Below are 26,026 nucleotides of genomic sequence, written 5' to 3' on the forward strand. Positions count from 1 at the left end.
GAATGTCTTCTTTCATGATCTGCAAGTTTATCAAATAGTGAAAAAATAGTAAACATGATATAAAATGTCTAAATCGTTTGTTTAATTAGTTAGAATGTAATCCATGTATCCGTTTGCAGTTCTTTCTTGGTTTAAACATGAAGTAATATTCTATTTTACAATCTTTCAAGGTCATTTAAATGCTTAAAAACTCTATAGAATAATGTGTATATTTTGATTTTTGTTGTTGTTAGTTTGCTGTCTGGTATATTTGACTCTTACATTTTCTGTTTAACAGTGTGTATATTATTATTTTTGTTATCGTTAGTTTGCTGTCTGGTATATTTTGACTCTTACATTTTCATTTTTACATAGAAATGACAATAAGTTAACGATTTTTTTTCAGACATAAACTAGATTGGTCCCATGGTTCACTCAGTGATCAGCTGACCATACTCAATGCTTACCAGGTACGTTCCCCCTCAAAGGTGGTAAATTCTTTTTGGAAAGACGCTTATTTTTGCTAGTTTTGGAAGTTACAATTTATACATTAAAATTGTAAATTATCTTCTCTTACAAATTTGATCTTATTAAAGTTAATCTAGAAATGGGGACCAGTAAAACATAAAAGTAAAACCGGGAACTGGCTTATCCAATATCAAATTTTAACCTCACCTAAAATATACCATTTTACAGAATGCTGTTTGAGAAGTAGATATAATGAACAGTTTTATTTCTACATACCAAATAGATGCATTCCAGTATGTAAGCGATTTGATATTATAGAATTAATAGATTTAGTGTATATCATAAAATGTTGTTATATTGGTCTGAAGATGAGGGAATATGTACAATAAGTTGTTCTGAAAAGAGCTTTTAAAAGTGTTTAATATAAAAAGTACCATAATGAAATTAGCAGAGACTTTGTTATATCAAAAACCAAAAAACAATCATGCTATCATCAGAAGGTCAGAGTACAATTGTAACTATGACCAACAAGTGAACACCTTTAGAATTCATACTGTTTAATGTTATTTGTTATTTGGAAAACTTTTTTTAGTTAGACTATTACTCTTCAGTTTTTCCTGCCGACATTAAACACATGTTTACACAGTAATACTTTATAAATGCAGGAATGGGAAAGACTTACCAACATGAATGGATTTAGATCTGGACAGAATGAAGTTAAATGGGGTAAAATGCATTACCTACAGGTCAGACGTCTCAAAGATGTGAGATTACTTACTAAGTATATGACTGTAAACCTATAAATATATCAGTAAAAAAAAATTCTGAAAATAAAGTATGTAAATATTGCTCATAATGATATGCTAATATGATAATCATTATAGCAGTGAAATTTCCATTTGGCAAAAAAATACTTATCTTTTATTTTGAAATATTAATTCTTGAAAAATGTAATCATCATGTTAATTGTGCATGTTAGGCAGCTACACATTTTGAGTTTACAGTTCTTCTATAAATGCATGCAAAACAAAACTTTGATCGACTTGCTTGCTATGTTTGCTTGGATGTTTGCAAACAATAGGTAGGCGGAGTTTCAATATATACTAGGATTTGAAACAATAAAAACTGACATGAATTGAAGTTCATGTTTATTGTCCAATCGAATTCCAGTATATAGTAAACAGACTACCTACCTGTTGTTTACAAACATCCAAACAAACATAGCAAGCAAGTTGATCAATGGCTTGTTTTGCATGCTTTTATAGAAGAACTGTAATTATTGATTCTTACTATACTTACTATACTTGAATGTTTGTAACTTTTCTCAGTCACTTATTAATGAATTCTGAATCAGCTTCATATATTAACTTACAGACAAGGGAGTTGATAAAGGACCTTGAAATGAGGCTGAATAATTTCAACATACAGAAACACAGGACAACTCCTAATTATAAGAAAAAGTACAAACCAGACCAGGAGAGACTATTGTTAAAGGTACTATTTTGTGGGGTCATTAATATTCATCAAAGATGGTCATTTGGAAAAGTGCTTTTCATTGAATATTTAGTTGTTAAAACTTAAACAAAGTGTCATAACAACGTTTAGCAATTTAAAAACGAAGAGAGTAAAGCTTGTTAATTTTACCAAACACTACTGAAAACTTGTAAAAGATAAAAATGAACAATTAAAGACAACATCTTCTTAACCTTGTATCAGATATCTTGTACTTACTTTATGTGTTATAGATAATATTCTTTGATAATCTGATGTGAATGTAAGGTGAAGACATTTCACATTAGAATTACTAAAACAGACCTTAGTATGTCATCCTAAGGCTTTTAACGATGAACAAATTTGCAAATCATATCCCAAGCTCCAAATGTTCCACAATCCATGTGTTACCTGTTGTTACAAATATCCTTTTGTTTTATAGCTGGTAATGTGTGGAGCCTTTTATCCTAATTATTTCTTGAAAGGAGAAATAGATGAAGAGGATGCTGTTCGTATGATGTCTGGTCACGATCCATTGGAAACAGTAATGGTAATGCTTACATCACAGTATCATAGCAAAACAGAAATTACACCTATCTTGCAGACTTATTTTGAAAATATAAAAGATCTTATTTTGTCTCAAAAGTTGCAAAAGAATGATTTAGTTTTAGAGGAACCACTATTGATTAGAAAATATAACTAATATCATCTGAAATCACCTGAATGACTTTTATATAAGTAATAAAATAAAGCTATAAATGATTTATGTATCATGCATAATTGCACATGTATATTTTATGTGAATGTATTTTTGGCTGACATTGGAGTAAACAAGCTTTTGGCATTCAGTTTTGATCTCTTTACAAAACATTTGAAATTGAGAACGGAAATTGGGAATATGTCAAAGAGACAACAACCTGACCAGAGAGCGGACAACAGCCGAAGGCCACCAATGGGTCTTAAACACAGCGACAAATCTGGGGGTGGCCCCTAAATAAAATTAGGTACTAGTTCAGTATAAAATGGACGTCACACTAAACTCTAAAACATATAAATGAACTAAAATGGAAAAAAACATACAAGACAACTAAGGCCAGAGGCTCCTGACTTTTTGTGGCAGGGTTAAACATTTGTTTATTTACAGGTAAAAGATTTACCAGCTAAGCAGGGTAGTCTATATGAGCAAGCTTTTGAAGATCAGTATAGATCTATGTACTATGTTTTGTTTATTTACAGGTTAAAGGTTTGCCAGCTAACCAAGGAAGTCTTTACAAGCAAGCTTTGGAAGATCAGTTCAGATCTATTTCTCCTCATCCTACTGCTTATTTTGAGGAAACCAGGTAAAATATTTAGTCAGTATGTTGAGATTATCAAGTTTAAGACATATTGATACTGTTGAACAACAGATATGCAATTTCTGAACAGTTTAATCTTGCTTGTAAGATAGATTGATCATGACATCATGAACTTTTTCACCATATCTATAAAAAAAAAATGTTGTTGACCTGAACTGTTAAGTTTTACTGAAACAGTTTATACATATATATGTAGTAACTAGGAATTTGAAAATTATTTGTTCAGATAAATGGTTTAACATAACTAACCTCAATTTGATTAAAATCTGTAAATATCCCAAAATTTAATGATACATTTATAGTAATTATAATAAACATTTGTCAGCATATAACAACTTGTTTTATCGATCCTGATGTAATAAAAGCGAGAATGGAAATGGAGTATATGTCAAAGAGACAACAACTTGACCAAAGAGAGAAAAAAAAGTCAAAGGCAGCTAATGGTCTTCAACGCCGCAAGAAAAAACCTGCATCCGGATGTGAACTTTATCTGGTCCCTAAACATAAATGTGTACTAGTTAAATGAAAATGGACATCATACTAAATTCCTCATTATATGAATGAACTAAAATTGAAAACCATACAAAACAAACAAAGGCCAGAGGCTTTGGACAGGTGCAAATATTCGGTGGTGTTAGATATTTTTAGTGAGATCTCAACCCTCCTTTATACCTCTAGCTAATATTGATTCAACAAACAAGTAATCATTGAATTTGAATATCTGATATTGAGTCTTATGTATAAATCTATTTATTTGTGATTTTTTTTGTGTATTTCAGAGCTTACATAAAATTCCCACGAAAGCAGGAAAACCGACAGACTGTACATCCTGGCGTTTATCTTTCTGTGAAGCACAGGTAGGATAACTTTGTTGGCAATGATAGATCAGTATACCAAAGTTCACATATGAAATATATGATTTAACCAAACGAAAAGCTCACTCTAAAATTCATAACATTTTTGTTAACATCTGTTTTTTCTCGGGCCAAAAATAAAATATTGTTTGTTTCCCCTCCCACCACCTACCCGGTAAAATCGCCGCGACTCGAAAAATTTTATTGGCCATTCTTGTCCAAAAATTTTTTTTGTTGCTATGTTGGGTTTTGGTGATATCTATCCGATGCTGTAGAAAACTTGTGTTGGTTTTTTGTCATACTGTGATGGGATTGCTTCCCTTCGAAAAAGCAATTTTGTAATGAAATTTGTGCTCTCCGGTTACAATGCCTTTCCGATGCTGTAGTCAACAAGCGTTTTAAATCAAGGCATTTTTGCATTGAAGCGTCTATATGATACGGAATCAAGCATTGGCACACACGATTTGTGTTGTGTGCAAGGGTGATTATTTGAAAATAAAAAATCTGAAGAATCTTTCAACCCACTGAGTGCACCTTGATTGGCTTTGTCTTTTACCTCTGTTCCTGTTTAAGGGATAAAATCTTTGAGTAAAAATGGTTTGAATCGTGCTTTGAAATCAATCTACTTTGTCTTCACTTCGAACAGGTTGGGCACATGTCAGAAAATGTTGGATAAGTCCTGCTTTCAGGAACCTCCCTGATCTCTGGTGTAAACAAGACCAGTTTAAATGTGTTTTTATTTTTCAATTTATGGCATGAAATTTACAAAAGGGCACGTTTTACGTTATAACTGCATCAGTTGAATTTGTAAATACTCATAGTATTCTAGGAACAACAAAACATGAATAAGTGAAGCCTTGTTTTTTCTAGAACTCGAAAAAACATACAAATCTTTTGTTTAGGAATTAATTGACAAAGCTGCATGATCCAGGTGTAACTGAACGTAACTGAATTATATTCACTTCTATTGAAAAATTTTATTCATTGAATTTTAATTCCCAAATCATTAACATATCTTTTTGTCATCTCATAATTGATGATCAAGGTATGAATTGGTGAACACAGGAATTGTTTTGTTGTGAGTTATGCATCAAATTAGACTTGAAATAAGCTTGATTTTTAACTAATTAAACACTTGCTTTCATTAAACATTGTTATCTCATGAGAATGTGTGCTTTTGTAGATTTCATACCATAAAATAAAATTAAATAGGAAAAAAAAGGAGGTCCCTGTATACAGTTTTTAACACCAGAAAACTGGGATGTACACTGAAATCAGGGAATACCCCACTTTTCTTGATTTATCTCACCTGTTGAATTTTGTAAAAAATCAATATAGAAAAAATTGTATCAAGAAATAAAATAAAATAATTTGCCTACCTACCTACCCATACCCTGATAACCTCAGTTGGGGAGGGGAAACAAAGATATTTTTAATGTTGGCCTCACCTTAGAAGTGATAGGTAGTATTGATTTGATTGTTTATTGCTTTACGTCTCATTAGTCTCTTCCTTGAAGATCAAATTTACCAAAGGGAATATTTTCACGGTTTTATTCGTCACAAAATCAGCAAAAAGAATCTCCTCACAATTTTTCTCAATTTACAGTAAATAATTTACATCCAGCTGAGCAATCATTTCAGTGTGTCATGAATGTAATAGGTTCAGGTCAAACATAAGGTGTACTCTCTATATCAATATATTGGAAAGGTGTACTCCACTGAAAACTGCTGCTTTTAAAATTTTGTAAGTTTCTTTTTCCCATAGAGCTTTATCAATCGGACTATAATATTTAATATTGCTTTTGCAGACTACTTAACCAGAAGATAGAAATTACATTGTATTCTCCAGAGGAGGCAGGTGAAAAAATGGATGAAATAAGGAAGCAACAAGAGAATGCCAAGGGAAGACTCAGAAGTAATAGGTATGAATATTCATGTAGGAAAATCATCATTCTGTTACTTCTGTAAACCAACTAATTTTTGCAAGTATTGTATTTTTGTGACCTTCACGGGCAGAAGAATAATGTGAATATTAGTTCTTCCCTTATTTGAAAACTTCATGTAAATTAGAAAGTCACAACTTAATTACCATGAATTGTTTAGAAAGGACTAAATGTCCACAAATATGTCTGTCAAATCAGTTGGTTTACGAAATACCAGGTTATCAAATCTACTTATCTTATCTACAATCTTTTAAAAAACTTATTATTTGAAAGAGGGGTGTGCTGTCCAACCTCAAATTTTTGCATTTCCCATTTTAATACAGGGCATAAGTGACCTAATGAGGTAGAATTAGGTCAACCCATTTTGCGAAAACCTACCTGTTTGACATTAACTTTATTTAAATTTTCTGAAATATTTTCACTGACCTTAGAGAAAAAAAAGAAAAAAAGAAAATACTTCTTAAAAAGTAAAGTTTGTATTCTTTACCACTGATTGTCACTTTGTGGATTTTAGAATTGTGTTATGATATTGAATGGATGCAGTTGGTCAGTATGGTTGCTTAGGACATAAATTCTATATCTCTCTTTATTTCAGGTTTACTGTAGGGGATGTTGGTTTTTCAGAACAAAAACTACAGAGGGAGCCACCACCTGCAGAAACTACTATGGTTGTACTCCATGTTACTGAGGTAATTATGTTTGCATGCATTATAGAAGGTTATATTCGTTTTTGGGGAAGAAGGCTTCAAGCTGTCAATCCCCAATGGGGTTGACCAGAGTGACATTCCCTCACATCATTCATTTTGTTTTTATAGTGTGGAAAATCCCCCAACAAATCTTACTAAGAATGATGAGACACAAATGAATAAATTGACTTTAAACACTTTTTTTACACATTTCCCTTCAGTTTCTCTCGAAATTATCGTATATCGAGCTCTCCTTTACACTATTTACGTTTCTTTTACAATCCGGAAAAATCAGTATGACGAGATATTCTAAATATATCCAACCTACATTATATTTTATAGTGACGTCATTGTTGGAATGCCACACTACGCATAAGCAGGGATATCCTTCACTGGTTATTTAAATCATTCTCAAAGATTGTGCACTTATTAAAAAATAGTATTTGTTGAATTTAAACATAATGATGTTTGCTGTAGATGATTTAAACATCAACATGCAATACTTTAGTTTGTAGGTCAACAACTTTCAAAGTAAACAGGAAGTCTGAGGGGCTACTTCTTCTTCTTGGTATAAGCCTCCTTTAATTAGGAGCACCTCCAAATATATATGGAGTTTTCACCTTAACATGAGATCGGGGAGAGAAACGATCTTTTCCATTTTTTTCTGTAAAACTCTGTTTTGAGAATCTTTTTCCAATTCAGGAGCACCTCAATTTATGAGCTAATTATCCACTAAAATAAACACTTAAAATGTGACATTTAGTATATGATAAGTAGTCTTTCATTAAAACTAAATTTTGTGTACCAACATAATCATTTTAATAGTTACAAAAAAATTGCAAATGTTGCATTTTGTAGTTTAAACCTATTTATTCATGAAATTTTACAAATATTTCAAAATGTAGGATTTGAAAACAAGCTTCACACAGTTTACATCAATCATATTGTTATTTTTATTACTACCTGTATCCCTGTGATGAGATATATAACTGGGAACTTTATCAATGGAAATTTAAAACTGAATAGATTTTTCAGTCCTAACTTTCTTAAGAAAAAAATTTAAAATTTTAAGAGTACTGTCACAAAAAATGGAAAATGGCCCTAGCCTACAGTTCAGTCGTACACTATTAAGATTTCAAAAATAATTGTAGTTTTTGTTAAATGGCAGAATTCAACTAGTTGAATTTTAGATAATTAACTATCAACTTTAATTGAATGTTTAGATTTAGAAGATGCAGATCTCTTCCATTGGTCTAAATTGAATCCTAAACTAAAGAAACGAAATTACATTAAACAACAATTGATTCCAATAGTGTCAACCTTCCACATGTTCTAGCTGTTCTTTTTTTCATTCTTTATATGAAGACTATCAAAAGATAACCCCCCGCCCCCCCAACCCCCACCCCAAAAAAATGAAATAGAAACAAGGGCCGTCTTTCCCCTCAGAGCTATTCAGCTCTTTGATTATTCATATATGGTTAGTGTTTCAGTTCAAATGAGTGGATTCTCAATTTTTTTTAATTTAGAAAAAATCAAATGTGTTGTCTTGAAATAGTTTGCAGATAACAAGCCATTTCAGTTTTGAACTGTAAGGTGAGTCATGTCAAAGCTCAGTTCAGTGATACATTTGTGTTTTTTTTTCAGTTTCAGAGTTAACGGGTTTAATAGGGCTCTTCACAGTTAGTTCGGCCATATTGGATAGGGGGCAGATTTTCATAATGGAGGTGAAAATGGTGTAAAAAATATGTGAAAACATCATTAAAACAGAGCAGTTGCTTGGAAACATGCATAGGATTTCCCATACTTTCATACTATTTCCACCTCTTTCTAAAAAATTTGCCCCCTATCCAATATGGCTAAACTAACCCTGAAGAGCCCTTTTGAAATTAGAATAAAAGATTGTTGACTAAAACTGAATTTATAACATAAAAAGTTGTATGATTCATTATACCTAGTTCAGATGTACTTGTTCTGGCTATCTAATTGACGTGTACTGTGGATTCATTTATTATAAAAGGTTCAATTTATTTTTACATTTTCCCAAATTCTGCTTGCAAGCCTATTGAAAAATTGTGTTGAACATTGGTTCACTAATACTTTATATGATGAAATCATATTTAAATCACTACCCTAAGAATAGTAACGAATTCATAGTAATGTGTTAAAAGTTATTGAAACTCTTTTAAAAGTATAAAAATTTGAATTTCCTAATTTTCTTGTGAAGAAGAAGAAATAACCAAATTTATAGCTAATAAAACATATAGATAGAGTATGTCAGAAAATACTTGACCATCCTGTTTTCAAGTTGGACTCCTTTTTTAATAGAATGGTCTTGCCAAGTCATTCATAATAATTTAAGATCTTTTTCCTTAAACAATTTTATTCAGGGCTGTTGCCAGTGGTAAATGCGACAAATATTTACCAGCAGTGCAATAAGTTTAGATTATTTGATCTAGTTATAAATAATATTACTTTATAATTATAGGTTGTTGATTGTGGACATTTTTGGGCACAGTATGCTGAAGAAAAGACACAACATGATTTGTTTTGTGTACAAAATGCCCTGAACAATGAAAATGTTTTACCAGTGAGTACAAGTGAAAATTATTGACTGATTATCTCTCAGTTGTCTGTTCTTACTGCTGTTTTTCAAATGCTCCATACATTTTTAACCAGAAGATATTTAATACCACTTTTATTTTTAAGTTCTTTCTCTATATATTTGACTTGTCTCATGATTTTTCTATGGTCTTGCTGTTCATTATATTAGTACAAAGGTCGTAAGTTAATTAGTACTTATAAATTGACAGTTGTTTATTTGGATTTTTTGTTCAATCTGATATTTTTTTTATCTGTGTTTACTGACTATTTCACTTATACAGAGATGGAATCAAGATGTCAGTGGCTAAAAACATACCTGTCAACCTGTGACGATGAAAATGCAGGTCATGACCTGCATTGAAGAATCAAATCTCAGGTCATAACGCGTACGAACTTTTTCGAGCTGAACTTCAGTATTTATGGTACATTTTCTTATAATGTATATCAAAGATACCAAAACATCAATGCATGTTCACTTTGTTAAGTCATTTTAAATCTTATTTCATTGCACTTTTAAAGATTTTTATTACTTTTTGAGAAAAAATACTACAATCATCAAACACTAGAATTTAATGTAATTCTTAAATGATTGAGGCTATTGACTATGTAGCTATTATCCATTATTATTTTTCATTTAACTAGGAAATTAGACTATGATAAAATATAGTAATACAGTTAAGGGAAGTATAAATGTAAAAAATAATTTTCAACTTTTAAAAAAAAAATGTATAAAGGTATAAAAATAATGAAAAGTTATTTTTCAATATGTATTTGAATTTTATATTTTTATGATTTAATCTTTTTCACCCATAAAAGGTAAATATAAGGAATAATTTTGAATGGTGACAAATAAGGGGAAGTAACTCTAGTTCAGTTTGTTCAATGGTGCAATTTATTTACGACCTAAAGCTAAGGTAATTGGTGTTAATTAACAGTGTGTTTGACACCAAAGCTGTCAAGTGAAGCCATGTACTTAATGGGTCACTTAATTTGACAGTTTTCATAGCTAGATGAACTTCCTGTTCATGGAAGAATTACGAATTTGCCGGTATTTCAAAGGAATATTACTTATGAAATCAATCTCAAGGCTAAGAAATACGGGTGAAATCGGGTCATTTTCGGGTTATTTCAATGACCCGGCGGGTGTTCCGGGTGATCCCTCAGAATTGTGAAAATCTCGGGTCACACCCGCAGAATACGGGTCAGTTGACAGGTATGTAAAAAGTACAAAGTATGAAATCTGCTAATGCCATATCATTAATAGAGTTTATTTTTTAAATTTCCCAATGTGAATGAACAACAATATATATCAACCTAAGTCATCTAACTTGTATACATGGAAACTTATTTTTTTTTAGCAAATTAAGCCTGACCCATATCTACGTCGGGGAATGTTCTGTGCTGCACCTTTTGAAGGAGAACTTTACAGAGCCAGAGTAGAAAGTGTGGAAAGAGAGAGGGATAGTCGTAGTAACCAGTGGATGGAAATTGTAGAGGTAGGGTTTAACATACAAAAATTAGACAAAAATAAAATAGTAATTCCAAAAAATAACGAAAAGTATAATAACAAAAATACCAAACTCTGAGGAAAATTCAAAACAGAAAGTCTGTAATTAAATGGTAAAACTAAAAGCTCAAACACATCTAACAAATGGATAACAACTGTCATACTCCTGACTTGGTACAGGTATTTTATTATGCAGATAATAGTGGATTAAACCAGGTGTTATAGCTCTCTAAACCTCTCCCTTGTATGACAATCGCATAAAATTCCATTATATTGACAATGATATGTGAACAAAACAAACAGACATAATAGGTAAAACAAATTTGAAGTCTCCATGTACATGTACTGCATAGGGCAACATAAAAAATTACATTTTTATTACCAGGTTTTCTTTGTGGATTATGGGAACACTGAAAAGATGAGAAAAGAAGCTTTGAGAGAAATGCCAAGTGAATTCTTGTCAATACCATTCCAGGTATGTCAAATAGAGATATCGTCTTGTTCACGGGTTTGTTGTAATTATTTCATCACACACACCACTTGGAAGACAATTTACTGTTAAAGAGACCCAGTACCAACAGATATAAATTAATTACTGTGGATTCATTAATTTTGGTTAGATACTTATTTTTGTGGATTTCGTGGGTACAGGAGAGCCACAAATTTAAATGTTCAACAAATTGGAAATTTTCAATTGGCTTCAGCTTTTATACAGATTTTGGCAAAACCACGAAATTAATTTTTCCTCAATTTTTCAAATGTTTGTGTTATGGGAAAATTGTGACAGGATAGGTTAAGAAACAACAAAAAAGTTGAAATTGAAATTTTGATGGCATTATTTGTATACAAAATTTCATGAAATTACAATGATAAATCTGGTATGTTTCTTCATTGTTTAACAATAGCAATAATAATACACATGAAAATAATTTATGAATTTCTCTGGAAATATTATGTTAAAGATTCAGAAACAAAAATAATGTATCTTTGTATTCTTTCAGGCTGTTGAATGTAAGCTTTGTGAAATCCGTCCTTCACCAATTAAATGTCCTGATGGAACCTGGACAGTGGAAGCTAAGGAACAGTTTAAACACCTAGTTATAAACAAGAATTTCATTGGCCAGGTAAGTTGATGAAAATACTTTGAAACCAATTAAATGTCCTGATGGAACCTGGACAGTGGAAGCTAAAGACCAGTTTAAACACCTAGTTATAAAACAAGAATTTCATTGGTCAGGTAAGTTGATGAAAATACTTTGAAACCAATTAAATGTCCTGATGGAACCTGGACAGTGGGAGCTAAGGAACGGTTTAAACACCTAGTTATAAACAAGAATTTCATTGGTCAGGTAAGTTGATGAAAATACTATGAAACCAATTAAATGTCCTGATGGAACCTGGACAGTGGAAGCTAAAGACCAGTTTAAACACCTAGTTATAAAACAAGAATTTCATTGGTCAGGTAAGTTGATGAAAATACTTTGAAACCAATTAAATGTCCTGATGGAACCTGGACAGTGGAAGCTAAAGACCAGTTTAAACACCTAGTTATAAACAAGAATTTCATTGGCCAGGTAAGTTGATGAAAATACTATAAAACCAATTAAATGTCCTGATGGAACCTGGACAGTGGAAGCTAAAGACCAGTTTAAACACCTAGTTATAAACAAGAATTTCATTGGTCAGGTAAGTTGATGAAAATACTTTGAAACAAATTAAATGTCCTGATGGAACCTGGACAGTGGAAGCTAAAGACCAGTTTAAACACCTAGTTATAAAACAAGAATTTCATTGGTCAGGTAAGTTGATGAAAATACTTTGGAACCATTTGAATATCAGGTTAAAGTTAAATAACTGTATTAATTGGTCAGGAAACATATTTTTTATGCCCCATTTATGGGCATTATGTTTTCTGGTCTGTGTATTCATCTGTCCGTTTGTCCTTCTGTTATGTCATCCGTGTGTCCGCTTCAGGTTAAAGTTTTTGGTCAAGGTAGTTCTTGATAAGGTGAAGTCCAAACAAACTTGAAAGTTAGTAAACCTGTTCCTTATGATATGATCTTTCTAATTTTAATGCCAAATTAGAGATTTTATCCCAGTTTTACGGTCATCTGAACACAGAAAATGATAGTACATATTGGGCATCTATTTCCTTGGGACACATTCTTATTATGTGTGCTTATTCAAGAGACTTTGTCCTCATGCATTGATAATAAAACCAATCACTTACTTGAGATTTAACTCAAAATAATTTTTATGTACTAATCAATTAGTAATTTGTGTAGTTGATTGCTAGATAAATGTTGTTAGAATAAAGCAGCTGCAATGTAGTGATAAAATTTTATGATTATGAAAACACGATTTTTATCAAGTTTTTATTTGATTTACCTGTGCACTATATTGTGGGACCTTGTGTCATCATGAATGATAAATTCTATTGTGTAAAGAAATTGCTTAAGGAATAATGTGAGATTGCAGTGTAGCCAACCAGAATAATATATTATAATGAAACATACATCTAATGTAATTATTATTGTTTGAAAAGTGGATCAATGGCAAAGTAAAGTTTTCAGTGTCAGGTGATGGGAGTTTTTAAACTCTTTACTGAACATTGAACTAAAACAACAACAAAAATTATTTCAAATTGGTATATGAAATATAACCGTTGCCATACTTAGTCACTGAGGTTGTATCTTTTTGCATTAGATTTTTTTTACAGGATATACTGCACTTCATAAGAATTATTTAACAAAAATCTGTATTCCATCCATCTTAGAAAATGGAAAAATCAGAGCTTCTGGCAATTTAGTATAAAGCTTCAGTTGAGCATGTTTTACACTGTGATGAGTTATTCATTTTCCTGTAAGTAAAGTTGCAGAATCTTATGAAGTTTCCATCTGTCATATGTTCTTTGCAATTGTCCTTGACCTTATTTTCATGATTCAGTGACTTCTTGAAAAAAATTCAGTGTTCGGCAAGTGAATTATGCACTAACTTTTGATGCGTAAAGGGATAACTGTATTTTGTATATGTGATCCTTCTACATTTACTGAGAAAAATGTGACATTAATAATTTCATGGGATGGGGTGATGCACTCACTTAGAAAAGGATAGAGGTAAAACCCCTCTGTCATGGCATGGTCTGAATTTCTGAAAGTGCCTAAATAATGATATTAAAATGCAAAACTGCTATTGAAAGTTCAAAAATAGTACAGTACATGTCTATTAAATGCTTTTAAAAAAACATACCTGAACTTATTTTCTTTCTAATAATGATCAAGGTAAATTGAAATATGTCTTAATTAAGTACTTACGAAGTTCAGTATTACTTTAACCATCATCATCAATAACATGAAAACTGTCACAGTTGTCCTAAACATTGTGTTCAAGGGAAGTAACCTGTTTTATTAGATAAGTGCTTTGGATGTTTGTTTTGCATCTCATCTCAACTCATATTTATACTTAATTGAAACCTTACAAGCTGTTATATGTTTCTCTCATTAAATGAAATATGATTCTTATTGATTATATATGACATGCAACTTAACTAGTTCCAAGAATTTGGTACAAAATATTTTTCTGGAACAATTAGTCACTCCTAAATTTCTGGAGTTGCATAACATTGCCAGTATAAATGATTTACTGTCCATATATGTTTGGCTCTTAAATAGTGAATGTTGATATGAATCATTGTGAAAGATGAGTTAAAGGAAAAGCAAAATATGAAAATATCAGTGGCGGATCCAGAACTTTTCATAAGGGGGGGACAATCTTGAGGGGACAATCAATTTTGTGTGTAAGTATTAGTTAAAGTTTATTCGCAGAATAAAAATAGCAATGAAACAAATTCCCTGTTTATTGACATATCAACTGATAATTATCATGTTTTATTTTACATTTGGTAGTAAGAAGTAATAAGTTTACATTAAATTAAAACATGATTAAAGATCAGAATGAATTTGAAAATCAAAATAAATAAACTTTGTATAAGGGGAAACAACTCTTGTTTTTTAAAATAGGAAAAAATGGGCGCACTACGTTTGCGTGCAGCTTTTGATTACATTTGCGCGCATTTATCTTACAGGTAAACTTAAGTAAAAAAGGGTATATAATGAAATATGAATAATATAAAATTTCATAAACTTATTTTCATAATATATTTTAATCATATATCTTTCATATTATATTCTAAGACAAACTATAAAGTGTGCCCTTCATTGCGATTTTTCAGGGTGATCAAGTACCCCGAATAGTGATCTCTTTAAAATTCGTAAATAATCTATTGTAAGTTAGATTGTAATGTTTTGTCACGTAACGAACATTTGAAGGTTTTTTTTTTTGCCAAATCGGGGGAGAAAATCATTAGTATGAGATCAGTATTAAAATTTCAGGATTGATAGAATATAATGCAACCCACTTATCCTGCTTGTATCCCACTTCCACATCCTCTTGGGTGAATAGGTGACTTAGTCTAACGGAAAGGGTACTTTTACTTAAAATAATTGAATGAATTCATAGATAGATAAGAGTTTTTACCTAAGCTTACCTGAGTTTACCTATCAAATAAATGCGTGCAATTGTAATGAAAAGCTGCACGCAAACGTAATGATTTTTGCGTGCAAATGTAATGGTAATGCGCGCAAAACATAATGCACCGGAAAAAATTGAAAACTAAATTGTTTTAGCTACTCTAGCTAGCAAGTATAATGTCAATTAACTCGCTGTTTGGTAATGAGAACAATTTATTTTTAGAAAATAATATGTATTCCTAAGTGTGGTAATACAATTTTAGTCACTTCTTGTAAAAATATATTGTCATACTGATTTTTTTTATATTTTGATTAAAATTTTATTATACATGAATATATCGTCGCTGGGCTTCTAAAATGTCGTATATGACTTTTTTGGCTAAAAATACTTTTTGACACCAATGGTCTGGGCGGGAGGAAATCTTTGGTATTACAAAATAGCATACAGTTAGACCAATCAAAATGTGTGAAATAAGACCTATTACAAAATTGCCAATGTCAGTTGTTTGTAAAATTTGCTTCCAAAATGTTGTATGAAAACTTGAAAATCGTTGTAGAATGGCTTTGGGAAAAGAATAATTGTACATTTCTTTATTTCTGTGAAAATGATTCAAGTTCTTGAATAATCCAGAAATGTCAAAGTTTTTTTTTCACTGCTATTGACAAAAATGTTCAAGTTCACATACGACATTTTGGAAGCATGCATTTTGCCAAAATTTTCAAAGCCTGTTTTCGAGATATTTTTCTCTTGAAAAATTTGTAATTTACAATATTTTAGAAGCCCAGCGACAATATACACCATTATCTATATTTCATTTTACATAAGAACTCTGCATTTGTTTCCCTTCAACTGAATTGTATTTTTGGATTTTCTCCCTGCATTGGAGACCCATTGGTGCCGGCATTGGTGGCCTTCGGCTGTTTCTGCCCTTTGGTAAGGTTGTTGTCTCTTTGACATATTCCCAATTTTCATTCTCAACTTTAAACAAGGTCAAATATGTCAATTTCAAATGGCAACTCATTACAGTCAATCATTATAAATGAATTTGTAACAACATGTGCATCATTTAAGTGTTTGGAAGTGTTTTAAAATAATAAAATACATTGAATGCATGCCAATTTGACAAAATTAATTATTCTGCAGTCTACTTAGTCAATATATGTATGTCCAAACAAATTTTATTGGATTTAGAGCATGGATTTATTCATAAAGCAAAAAGAAGCACTTCATATTAGAAGAGGTCTGAAAAAGGGTAATATATACTGTGCAATGTTTTGTATTTAAAGATGAAGTGGTAAAGTCCTGCACAAATCAATTCAATTGTGAGTGAGGTGTTTATCCAAGAAATTGTTTACAGTCATTGACAGTGGAATGAAAGTTATAGATTTATAGGCCTTTAATTAGATGATTTGTTTTACCTTCCGATGTTATAACGTTGGCTTTAAAGTAAGGTATAGTTTTGGGAAATTTTTGTTGTTGATAGCAAATCATTGATAATCACTGTCATATTTATTCAATTCTTTTCCACATTTGCTCGATTTACAGAAAGACATGTTATAAAGACACTTGTTTATCATCATTTGTTGAACTGAAATAGTTGCTGGGTTATGAAAATATACCAAACACATTATTTTATTCAATAAAACTTTATTTGAAGAAAAAACATGTATATGATTTAAAAATTGAAAATAAACAGTTCATTTAGCAGATGGGGTCACCTGACATTATGGCGTGTTTAAAAGATAAAAGGTTATATTTGCTTGATATTTATTCAGAAATGAGGAAGCCAGGAAACATGCTCCAATGTTGGGCATCGCTGTAGATTTTCTCACTGCTGTTATGATGTTTAAGGAACACATGATCTCCTTTCTTTAATTTGAGAACTATGCTAGCAGAATCTGTAATCTGGCCTGGTCCAGCATACAACCCTACAGTTTTTTCATTATTTTTCCATAGATTTGCATAAAATTTATTGCCTTGATAAGATGTTGCTGTTGCAATTAATTGATAGTACCCATTCTTTGGTGTAGTAAATATTCCAGAATATGGGTTATATCCTTTACCAGCATTGGTCGAAACTTTATCAAACTTAACTGTTTCTAGAGGCCCAATGGATTTAGTAGCTGATAAAGAAGCTGTGAAAGCAATTGCAGGGACACTCTTCTGGCATTTACATGTGGAAAGTTCTGCAAAGAAAAATTATCTTTATTGTCATAAAACTGGGACAAGACAAAATCAAGTGTTTAATAAAATTAAGAATGGAAATGGGGAATATATCAAAGAGACATTTACTCAAACAAAGAGCAGATAACAGCTGAAGGCAACCAATCGGTCTTCAATGAAGCGAGGAAAATCCTGCACTCAGAGGCAGGCCTCAGTTGGCCACTGAATAAAAATCTGTCCCAGTTCAGTGAAAATGAACATCATACTAAACTCCAAAACACATAAATGAACTAAAATTAAAAAACATACAAGACTAACAGAAGCCAGAGGCTCCTGACTTGGGACAGGTGCAAAAATGTGGTGAGGTTAAACATGTTTTGTAAGTTCTCAACCCTCCCCCTATACCTCTAAGCCAAATTGGAATAAACAAACACACATTAAAACTCAGTTTAAAAGAAGTCTGAGTCAACTTCAATGCAGGATCTAAAATAGTATGTGATATACATCAGTATATTATAATTGGTTGATAAAAAAAAACAGTTTAAAAGAAGTCTGAGTCAACTTCAATGCAGGATCTAAAATATTATGTGATATACATCAGTACATTATAATTGTTGATAAAAAAAAAACTGTATTCCATCCTACAATCCCATTTTTATCACATTTTCTACAAATCTGATCTTCTGGAAATTTGATATCAAGCTTCAATGGCATTGGGCATGCTATACTCTCTAATGCTTTTTCTCATTCATCACTCATCAATTTAAAAAAAAGTGGTGATGTCAATAACATATTAAGTTATGATTAGGTCAGTTTTTTGAGAACCACTAGTGGTAGGTTAATGAAATTGGGAATATAGTTGTATCAGAATTTGCATGTCTTGTTTCCATGGAAATGATGGACCCTCAGAATAGTCTTTCAAACTTCTGCTCAGTTTACATGAACAACTTTGTGATTAGGTCAGTTTATGGGAAACCACCAGTGGAAGGTTAATGATATTTGGAATGCAGTTGTACAAGCATTGGCACATGTAATTTCTTTGGAGATTTTTGGCCACACCCACTCATTTATGGTCTATTGACTTTAAAACTTTTGCTTAGTTTACATGTATTAGCTTTTGATTAGGTCAATTAATGGGGAACCACAAGTGGCAGGTTAATGACATTTAGTACACTGGCAGATCCAGGGGGGTTTGGGGGTTGGACCCCGCTTATTTGTGCCGATCAAAGCATTTGAATGGGAACTATAGTTGGAACCCCCCTTTTTCCTGGGTTCGGACCACCCCCACGCCCCCTTTTTTTTTAATAGCTGGATCCGCCCCTGTAGTATGTATACATACTACAGGGGCGGATCCAGCTATTAAAACAAATATATTTACATTGGTATTTCCATGGAGATTGATTGCTGCTATTGAAAGTTCAAAACTAGTTTATCAAAAGTTGTTAAAAGAACTTACCAGGACTGGAACCTTTTATCTTCATCATCATATTAAGGAGATCTTGAAAAAGGCCATTCTCTGCAAATAAAAAAATTTACTTAAATGTACTAGTTATTACAGAATATACTAAGTCATACATGTATAAAAGAGGTCCTTCAGTTATTTTTCTTTCTTGAAATGCTGAAGTAATCTGTAATTTGCTTAAATAATTGAAATTCAGAAATTATTTGGAATAATGCATCTGTGTGAAAACCTTATACATGTATTCTGATATTTGATACATACATGTGCAGGCAACTTTTATTTCGAAATAAAAATAATAAATTTTGCAATTTCTTCAAAAATCAAATAATGAATGCACCAATTCATTTCTGAATTTACAGTAAATACTTACGAAGTTCAGAATCACAGACAGACTTCACTTTACCCACCAGAATTCCTAACATGAAAACTGTCACAGTTGTCCTAAACATTGTGTCCAAGGGAAGTAACCTGTTGTATTGCATAAATACTTTTGATGTTTGTTTTGCATTTCAACTTGTTTTATACTTAACTGAATTCTAACAAGCTGTTCCATGTGTCTCTCATTAAAATGAAATATGATTCTTATGAAAAAATACTACATGCAACCTAACTAGTCCCAAGAATTTGGTAAAATTGTTTCTCTAGAACGATTAGTCACTCCTAAACATAAAACCATACATTCCAATGAGCACATGATTTGAAGAGGTTAAAACTCAAAATGCAAACTGCATTGCATTGAAACTTTATGATATTTAGTTATGAACATTATGCAAATTTCATATTATCATAACTAGAGATTAAATTTGTACTAATCCAGTCAGAATAGACCATTGAGAAATGACATTATAGTCTTGAAGGCTTTTCAACAACAAAAGTTGTAATGAACTTGAAATTTAATGTTAATTTACATATCTGGGGAGAAATTGACATGTTTTTGTTTGCATTTGGTAGTAAGAAATATTAAGTTTGCATTTAAACATGATCATGATTATAAACTAAACTTATCGGAATGATTTAAAACTTTTTGGAAAGAAACCTTTGTATAAGGGAAGACAACTCTTTGTTTTTGTATAGAGATAAATTGGAAAAAAAACTTATAGTATGAAATTCAAAACAGTGTAGCTGTGGCCATTGATTGACCCATCAAAATCATCCATTGACTGGGACAATTTACGTGAACGTTTGTCTGTAACAACCACTGTTCATGACGTACCTACGATAGACATTTAAACTGTGGGTTCAACAAAGGTTTCTTAACGCCTTTAATTATAAAATAATTCGAAAAATTAATCAGGAATAACCTTTGTGTTTTGATTTATATAATTGATATAAATCAAAATATCGTGTTATTTCTGATTAATTTTTCGAATTACTTTATTTAGGTGTTGAGAACCTTTGGTGACCCCATAGTTTAAGTGTCTTTAAAAAGTACATAGTGAGCATTGGTCATTACATACAAACGTTCACCTAAATTGTCCCAGTCAATGAATGATTTTAATGTGTCAATCAATGGCCACAGCTACACTGTTTTGAATTTCATACTATGTATCTTCTGTATTTCTTTCCAGAGAAAGCTATTATACTCTTGAATAAGACTTGTTCAAAATACCAGTAAAAATCTTAAATTTCATTGATTTATATGATTGTTTAGATGTGCATGTATAGTGCATTCATTGGTAAACAAATAACCTGATGTCAAGTTTTCACATTTAGTTTAAAGATATTTTATTTGCTGAATTAAAGCAAAATTGTTTAGAAATTAGTAAATCATACTTGACTTGTAAAGTCTTCTCCACAATACAATATAAAATTACAATCATAGTATTGTTCACAGTAGATTAGAGAAGGGTTTAGAATAATTTCTTTTCACATCAACTTAAACTTGGTATCACACTATATAGATGCCAAATTAGGGTTTTGACCAAGATAATTTCATGATTCATTAAACATGATAATAACATAGTTCAAGGGCTTGGTGTCCTATGGAACCACTTCTTTGTCTTTATATGAGTTTTTTTTCAGGTTAAAATATTTGATTATGCCAAAAAAAGGGCATATTTTTATTTAATTGTAAACTTAACAAAAGTTCTGATTCAAGTGATTTCTCGTTTTAGTCTTTTTAACCCAAACTACATCTAAAAACGTGGCTTAAAGTTGTCCCTCTAAATGTGATGTGTTACAGACAAACTGATGCTTGCACCTTATCATTCAGTGTACAATATGCAGCAAAAAATACCTATTGTCGGGACCATTCAAACATTTAAACTGTGTTGCTTTTAATTTAAAAATAGTTTATTTTTGTGAAAAAGACATAACTTAGTCTAGTTCACATTTTTATTTAGGGGCCAGCTGAGGCCCAACTCTGGGGGCTGGATGTTCTCATTGCATTGGAGACCCCTTGGTGGCCTTCAACTGTTTTCTGCTCTTTGGTCAGGTTGTTGTCTCTTCGACATATTCCCAATTTCCATTCTCAACTTTAAACACTTCTTTTGTAGTTATATTCAATTGTTGGAGGTATATTGAGATTGGAATTAATGGAGTCTCCAGACAGAGGAATACAACTTTCTATCAATAAAGAACTTATAAAGAAAGGGTTTGCTGATGAAGCTGAAGAGACATACTTATCAAGAGTAAGTAATAGATATTTGGTTAGTAAATACACAAAATAATTATGTGTGTGTGTGTGTGTTGTGTGTTGATAAGATATTTAAAGATGTATTTTCTGATATACCCTTAATCAGTTTAAAATTTTCAATATAGTTTGCTTTAAAATTACAAGTCGTACCAATGCTCAGTTTGGAAGTGCACAAAATATGAAAATAATCTTAAGTTACAATAAAAAAAAATACTTGTATACCAGTAAAATGTATTGTATTCACTTTTGTTTATATAATTAGAATTCTCTAAATTTCGATTTCAGAAATAAATGTTTCTACATTTCAGGTGTTTGTATTTTAATTTTCTTGATATATGTACAATCTAATACAATTTTCTTATCTGCAATGAAAGATGACCTTGACTTTATTTTCATTAATGTTAGGATACCTGATCAAGTTATAACAAAAAATCAATTGGATAAGAAAAGTGTTTATTTTTATTTATTTTCTGTAGCAAAATCATGAACAGCGAGAAATGGAAGCTATTAGTAACTCTGTTGTGAGTCCTAGTAGAAAACTTCTGCAAGATGAGAGACCAACATTTCAGGATAGACAGAGTGATTGGTTCTCAGTATCTTTAGGAAACAACAGGCCAGCATCTTCTAAAGGAAGAAGAACGGTGAAGGTAAAACTTGAACAAACTTTTTATTTTTTAACTTTCTTTCACAATTATACCTTGGATTCAGTCATTTTCATGGGTTCTAATTTTTCTTTGATTGCAGAAACTTTGCATTTTAGTGGATATTTGATTTCTTGGTTCTGCCAAAGTCTGGATACAACTTTATAGAAATTTGTATTTCGTCAAACATTTATATTTGTGGTTTACCTCTACCCACAAAACCCACAAAAATTGGTATCTAACAAATAATAATGAATCCACAGTATATAAATAGAACCTGGCAAGTCATCCAATATGGCCACCATCACAGTCATGAGACAAAATATCTATTTAGGCTCACTAATACTTAATTTTGTATTAACCAAGGTAAAAGACTGTCATATTTGGATAATAAGCAATAGATATTTTTATGCCAATACCACTATATTATGTGTCATCTGTGCTGTCAATGACAAGTTTGTTCATGTCCTATTAAATTTGAAAACATTTCACTAAAAACACTGTGCAGTACATTGCAACAGTACATCCGAAACACAAATTCATATTAGGAAAATGACAGTGGTTTGGGCAGTACCAGAAAAAGATTTTTATGCCCCACCTACGATAGTAGAGGGGCATTATGTTTTCTGGTCTGTGCCTCTGTTCGTCTGTCCTTATGCCCCACCTACGATAGTAGAGGGGCATTATCTTTTCTAGTGTGTGCCTCAGTTTGTCCATCCGTCCGTCTGTGCCTCCGTTCGTCCGTCTGGTTAAAGTTTTTGGTCGTTCGTCCGTCTGGTTAAAGTTTTTGGTCGAGGTAGTTTTTGATGAAGCTGTAGTCCAATCAACTTGAAACTTACAGTGAGTTGACTGTTAGTGTTCCTCCACCAATTGCAACTCATTCAAAATTTTGACCAAATTGCAATTTGTTTTATTAAACCAAATTGTTCAACTGGTCAGAAATTTGAACAAATTGTTCAGTCAAAATGTGAAAGTGCAAAGTGATAAAATAAAATATACTTACAATCCTATAAGACTTTAACTCCACTTTTATGATGTTGTGACAAAAATTAGTTTATCAGTTTGTATAGTTATATTATATTCATTTCCATGCTGAAGGGGAACTGTTTATTTTGAATTGCTATTAAATTGTCCAAACTAAGCTTTCATATAGTTTTTCTTTCTAAAAGTATTCTATATTTATAAGAATCAGATATCATTTTAAATAAAACATCATATATTCAGTAAAATATGTGTGAAATAACAATATGCTATTGATAAATTTTCAGGGGAGATAACCTAAAATATTATTCTTTTGAATAAAGACTTTTTGAAAGAAAAGTTATTATCTCCCCCATGGAAACTTCCTACAAACATATATTGCAATTTTACACATATTTTACTGAATATGAAATGTTTTAATTCACATAATGTCTGATTCTTATAAATATAGAATACTTTTTTGAATTGCTATTAAATTGTCCAAACTAAGCTTTCATATAGTTTTTCTTTCTAAAAGTATTCTAAAAAAACGATGAATAAAAAAATTCAACTTTATATATAACTAATATAGTACAAAGGTGTAGATTAAAAATTACACCACTCCAGGCCCTTTTGTTTTCCATGTAATTAATATTGCCAATAATTAAGAAGTTCCGGGTCGAGTCCGATACCGATACCAATAGTATATTCACCTGTTACCGATTACCTTATCTGTACGTTCCGCATCTGACAGGCGCACCACCAAACGGTGTATTCAGGATTAATATGTTATATAGTATTACACGGGTCATAATCACAGGGTTGACACTACTTAATTGTCAAATTGTTACCTATTGTAGTATTTTAATCAGTTAGACTTTCTAAGATAACAATACGAATACTAAAAATCTGGACTAAAATAAGGCGTATAGGTACAGTTTTCAATTTGTTAGCGGGCATGACGTAAAACAGCGAATCAAAGAATTCAACTTTATTTATGACTAATATAGGACAATGCTGTTGATTAAAAAGTACTCCATTCCAGGACCTTTTGTTTTCCAAATAATTAATATTATCAATAATTGATAAGTTCCAGTTCGACGGGTTCAAACAGAAAGATTTGAAAGCGGAGAAAACTGTGTATCTTATAATTGGCATGACTTTATCAAATGACAATACTAATACTAAAATAAGGCTTGCGCATAGTTATATACTTTAATTCAGTCGCAGACCTGCGATACACGGGTGTGTTCTAGTATTTATAAGAATCAGACATTATGTGAATTAAAACATTTCATGTTCAGTAAAATATGTATAAAATTGCAATATATGTTTGTAGGAAGTTTCCATGGGGGAGATAATAACTTTTCTTTCAAAAAGTCTTTATTCAAAAGAATAATATTTTAGGTTATCTCCCCTGAAAATTTATCAATAGCATATTGTTATTTCACACATATTTTACTGAATATATGATGTTTTATTTAAAATGATATCTGATTCTTATAAATATAGAATACTTTTAGAAAGAAAAACTATATGAAAGCTTAGTTTGGACAATTTAATAGCAATTCAAAATAAACAGTTCCCCTTCAGCATGGAAATGAATATAATATAACTATACAAACTGATAAACTAGTTTTGTCAAAATATCATTACAGCTTTTACATTAATGCTAGCAAGACAAATGTTAGTTTGGCTTGCTTGCTTAGTTTGTATCAGTGTTTGCTCAAGCATGGTAATTAAGATAGGCGGGGCTTCAGCTTGTATACATCATACTTAGATTGTATTGGACGTTATGTCGGAGGTTAAGGACACTTAATTTTATACCATCACATGACAAATATTCTCACATGTTTTCTCACCTGTAAAAATACAATAATTTGTCAATGAAAGAAAAATATAAACTTTTTTCTTGTATGAGGCTGAGAAACTAGCCTTCAACATTAATTGACCTAATATTGTTTTTATAACATATCAATCTATTAGTTCAGTCAGTTATTTCTATGTCTGTCCTTCGATTATGCAACTCAAGAAAATATTCCAAAAAATGGGAAACAATTGTATCGAAAAGAGAAAATCGAGTGCACTTTTTTTTATGTTAGGGTGTGTTTGAGATGAATATTTTGTCTTGAAAATGTACAAAACAAGAGTATTTGATACACCATCTCGCTTCCGACTCTTTCATTTTAAATAGCAAAGCTACAGGTTGACTTTATAACATAAAAAAAATCACAGTACTAAAAGATGAAATATAGGGGTCAAGTGAAATACCTATCCAGTGGATCACAAAATCAGAGTAGGTGTGTTCGAATAGCTATTTTACTAAAAGTGCTTGACGACAGTCTTTAAGTTGGATCTCTGAAAAAAAATTGTCTTCCGTTTCTACGATTGTGAAAATGAACTGGCGTAATAGGAAGATAATTTCGACGAAGTAGAATCCTGCCTGTATTGTATATTTACAGGTAAGGAAACATGTGAGAATATGTATCATGTGATGTTTTAAAATTTAGTGTCCTTAACCTCCAACATAACATCCAATAAAATTTAAGTATGATGTATACAAGCTGAAGCCCCGCCTATCTTAATTACCATGCTTGAGCAAACATTGATACAAACAAAGCAAGCAAACCAAACAAAGATTTGTCTTGCTAGCATTAATGTAAAAGCTGTAAAGTGGAGTTAAAGTCTTATAGGATTGTAAGTATGTTTTATTTTATCACCTTGCACTTTCACGACTTGACTGTGGTTTTC

The 26,026-nt window shown here is 31.3% G+C and overlaps 3 protein-coding genes across 3 annotated transcripts in view; 2 read left to right on the plus strand and 1 right to left on the minus strand.

Moving 5' to 3' along the window:
- The window catches only part of LOC143068826 (ATP-dependent RNA helicase TDRD9-like), a 54,559-nt gene that overhangs the window by 20,201 nt on the left and 8,332 nt on the right, over positions 1-26,026 (plus strand). Inside the window, exons 18-31 of the mRNA XM_076243146.1 lie at positions 386-449; positions 1,113-1,211; positions 1,822-1,941; positions 2,381-2,488; positions 3,175-3,278; positions 4,073-4,150; positions 5,956-6,069; positions 6,686-6,779; positions 9,262-9,363; positions 10,736-10,873; positions 11,270-11,359; positions 11,886-12,008; positions 21,535-21,669; positions 22,151-22,321. Coding sequence (XP_076099261.1) covers positions 386-449; positions 1,113-1,211; positions 1,822-1,941; positions 2,381-2,488; positions 3,175-3,278; positions 4,073-4,150; positions 5,956-6,069; positions 6,686-6,779; positions 9,262-9,363; positions 10,736-10,873; positions 11,270-11,359; positions 11,886-12,008; positions 21,535-21,669; positions 22,151-22,321 — 1,540 coding nt within the window. The remainder of the gene's footprint in view (positions 1-385; positions 450-1,112; positions 1,212-1,821; positions 1,942-2,380; positions 2,489-3,174; positions 3,279-4,072; positions 4,151-5,955; positions 6,070-6,685; positions 6,780-9,261; positions 9,364-10,735; positions 10,874-11,269; positions 11,360-11,885; positions 12,009-21,534; positions 21,670-22,150; positions 22,322-26,026) is intronic.
- The window catches only part of LOC143068831 (ATP-dependent RNA helicase TDRD9-like), a 48,434-nt gene continuing 34,896 nt past the window's right edge, over positions 12,489-26,026 (plus strand). Inside the window, exon 1 of the mRNA XM_076243152.1 lies at positions 12,489-12,570. The gene's annotated coding sequence lies outside the window, so the exon portion shown is untranslated. The remainder of the gene's footprint in view (positions 12,571-26,026) is intronic.
- On the minus strand, positions 17,051-19,515 carry LOC143068828 (complement C1q subcomponent subunit B-like). Its single transcript, XM_076243149.1, has 3 exons — positions 19,410-19,515; positions 19,034-19,093; positions 17,051-17,600 (listed from the first exon to the last, which is right to left on the minus strand). Exons 1-3 carry the CDS (start codon positions 19,486-19,488, stop codon positions 17,182-17,184), a joined length of 558 nt encoding a protein of 185 aa, XP_076099264.1. The 5' UTR covers positions 19,489-19,515; the 3' UTR covers positions 17,051-17,181.

This window comes from Mytilus galloprovincialis, chromosome 3 (genome assembly GCF_965363235.1).
Source record: "Mytilus galloprovincialis chromosome 3, xbMytGall1.hap1.1, whole genome shotgun sequence".
Lineage (NCBI taxonomy): Eukaryota > Metazoa > Mollusca > Bivalvia > Mytilida > Mytilidae > Mytilus > Mytilus galloprovincialis.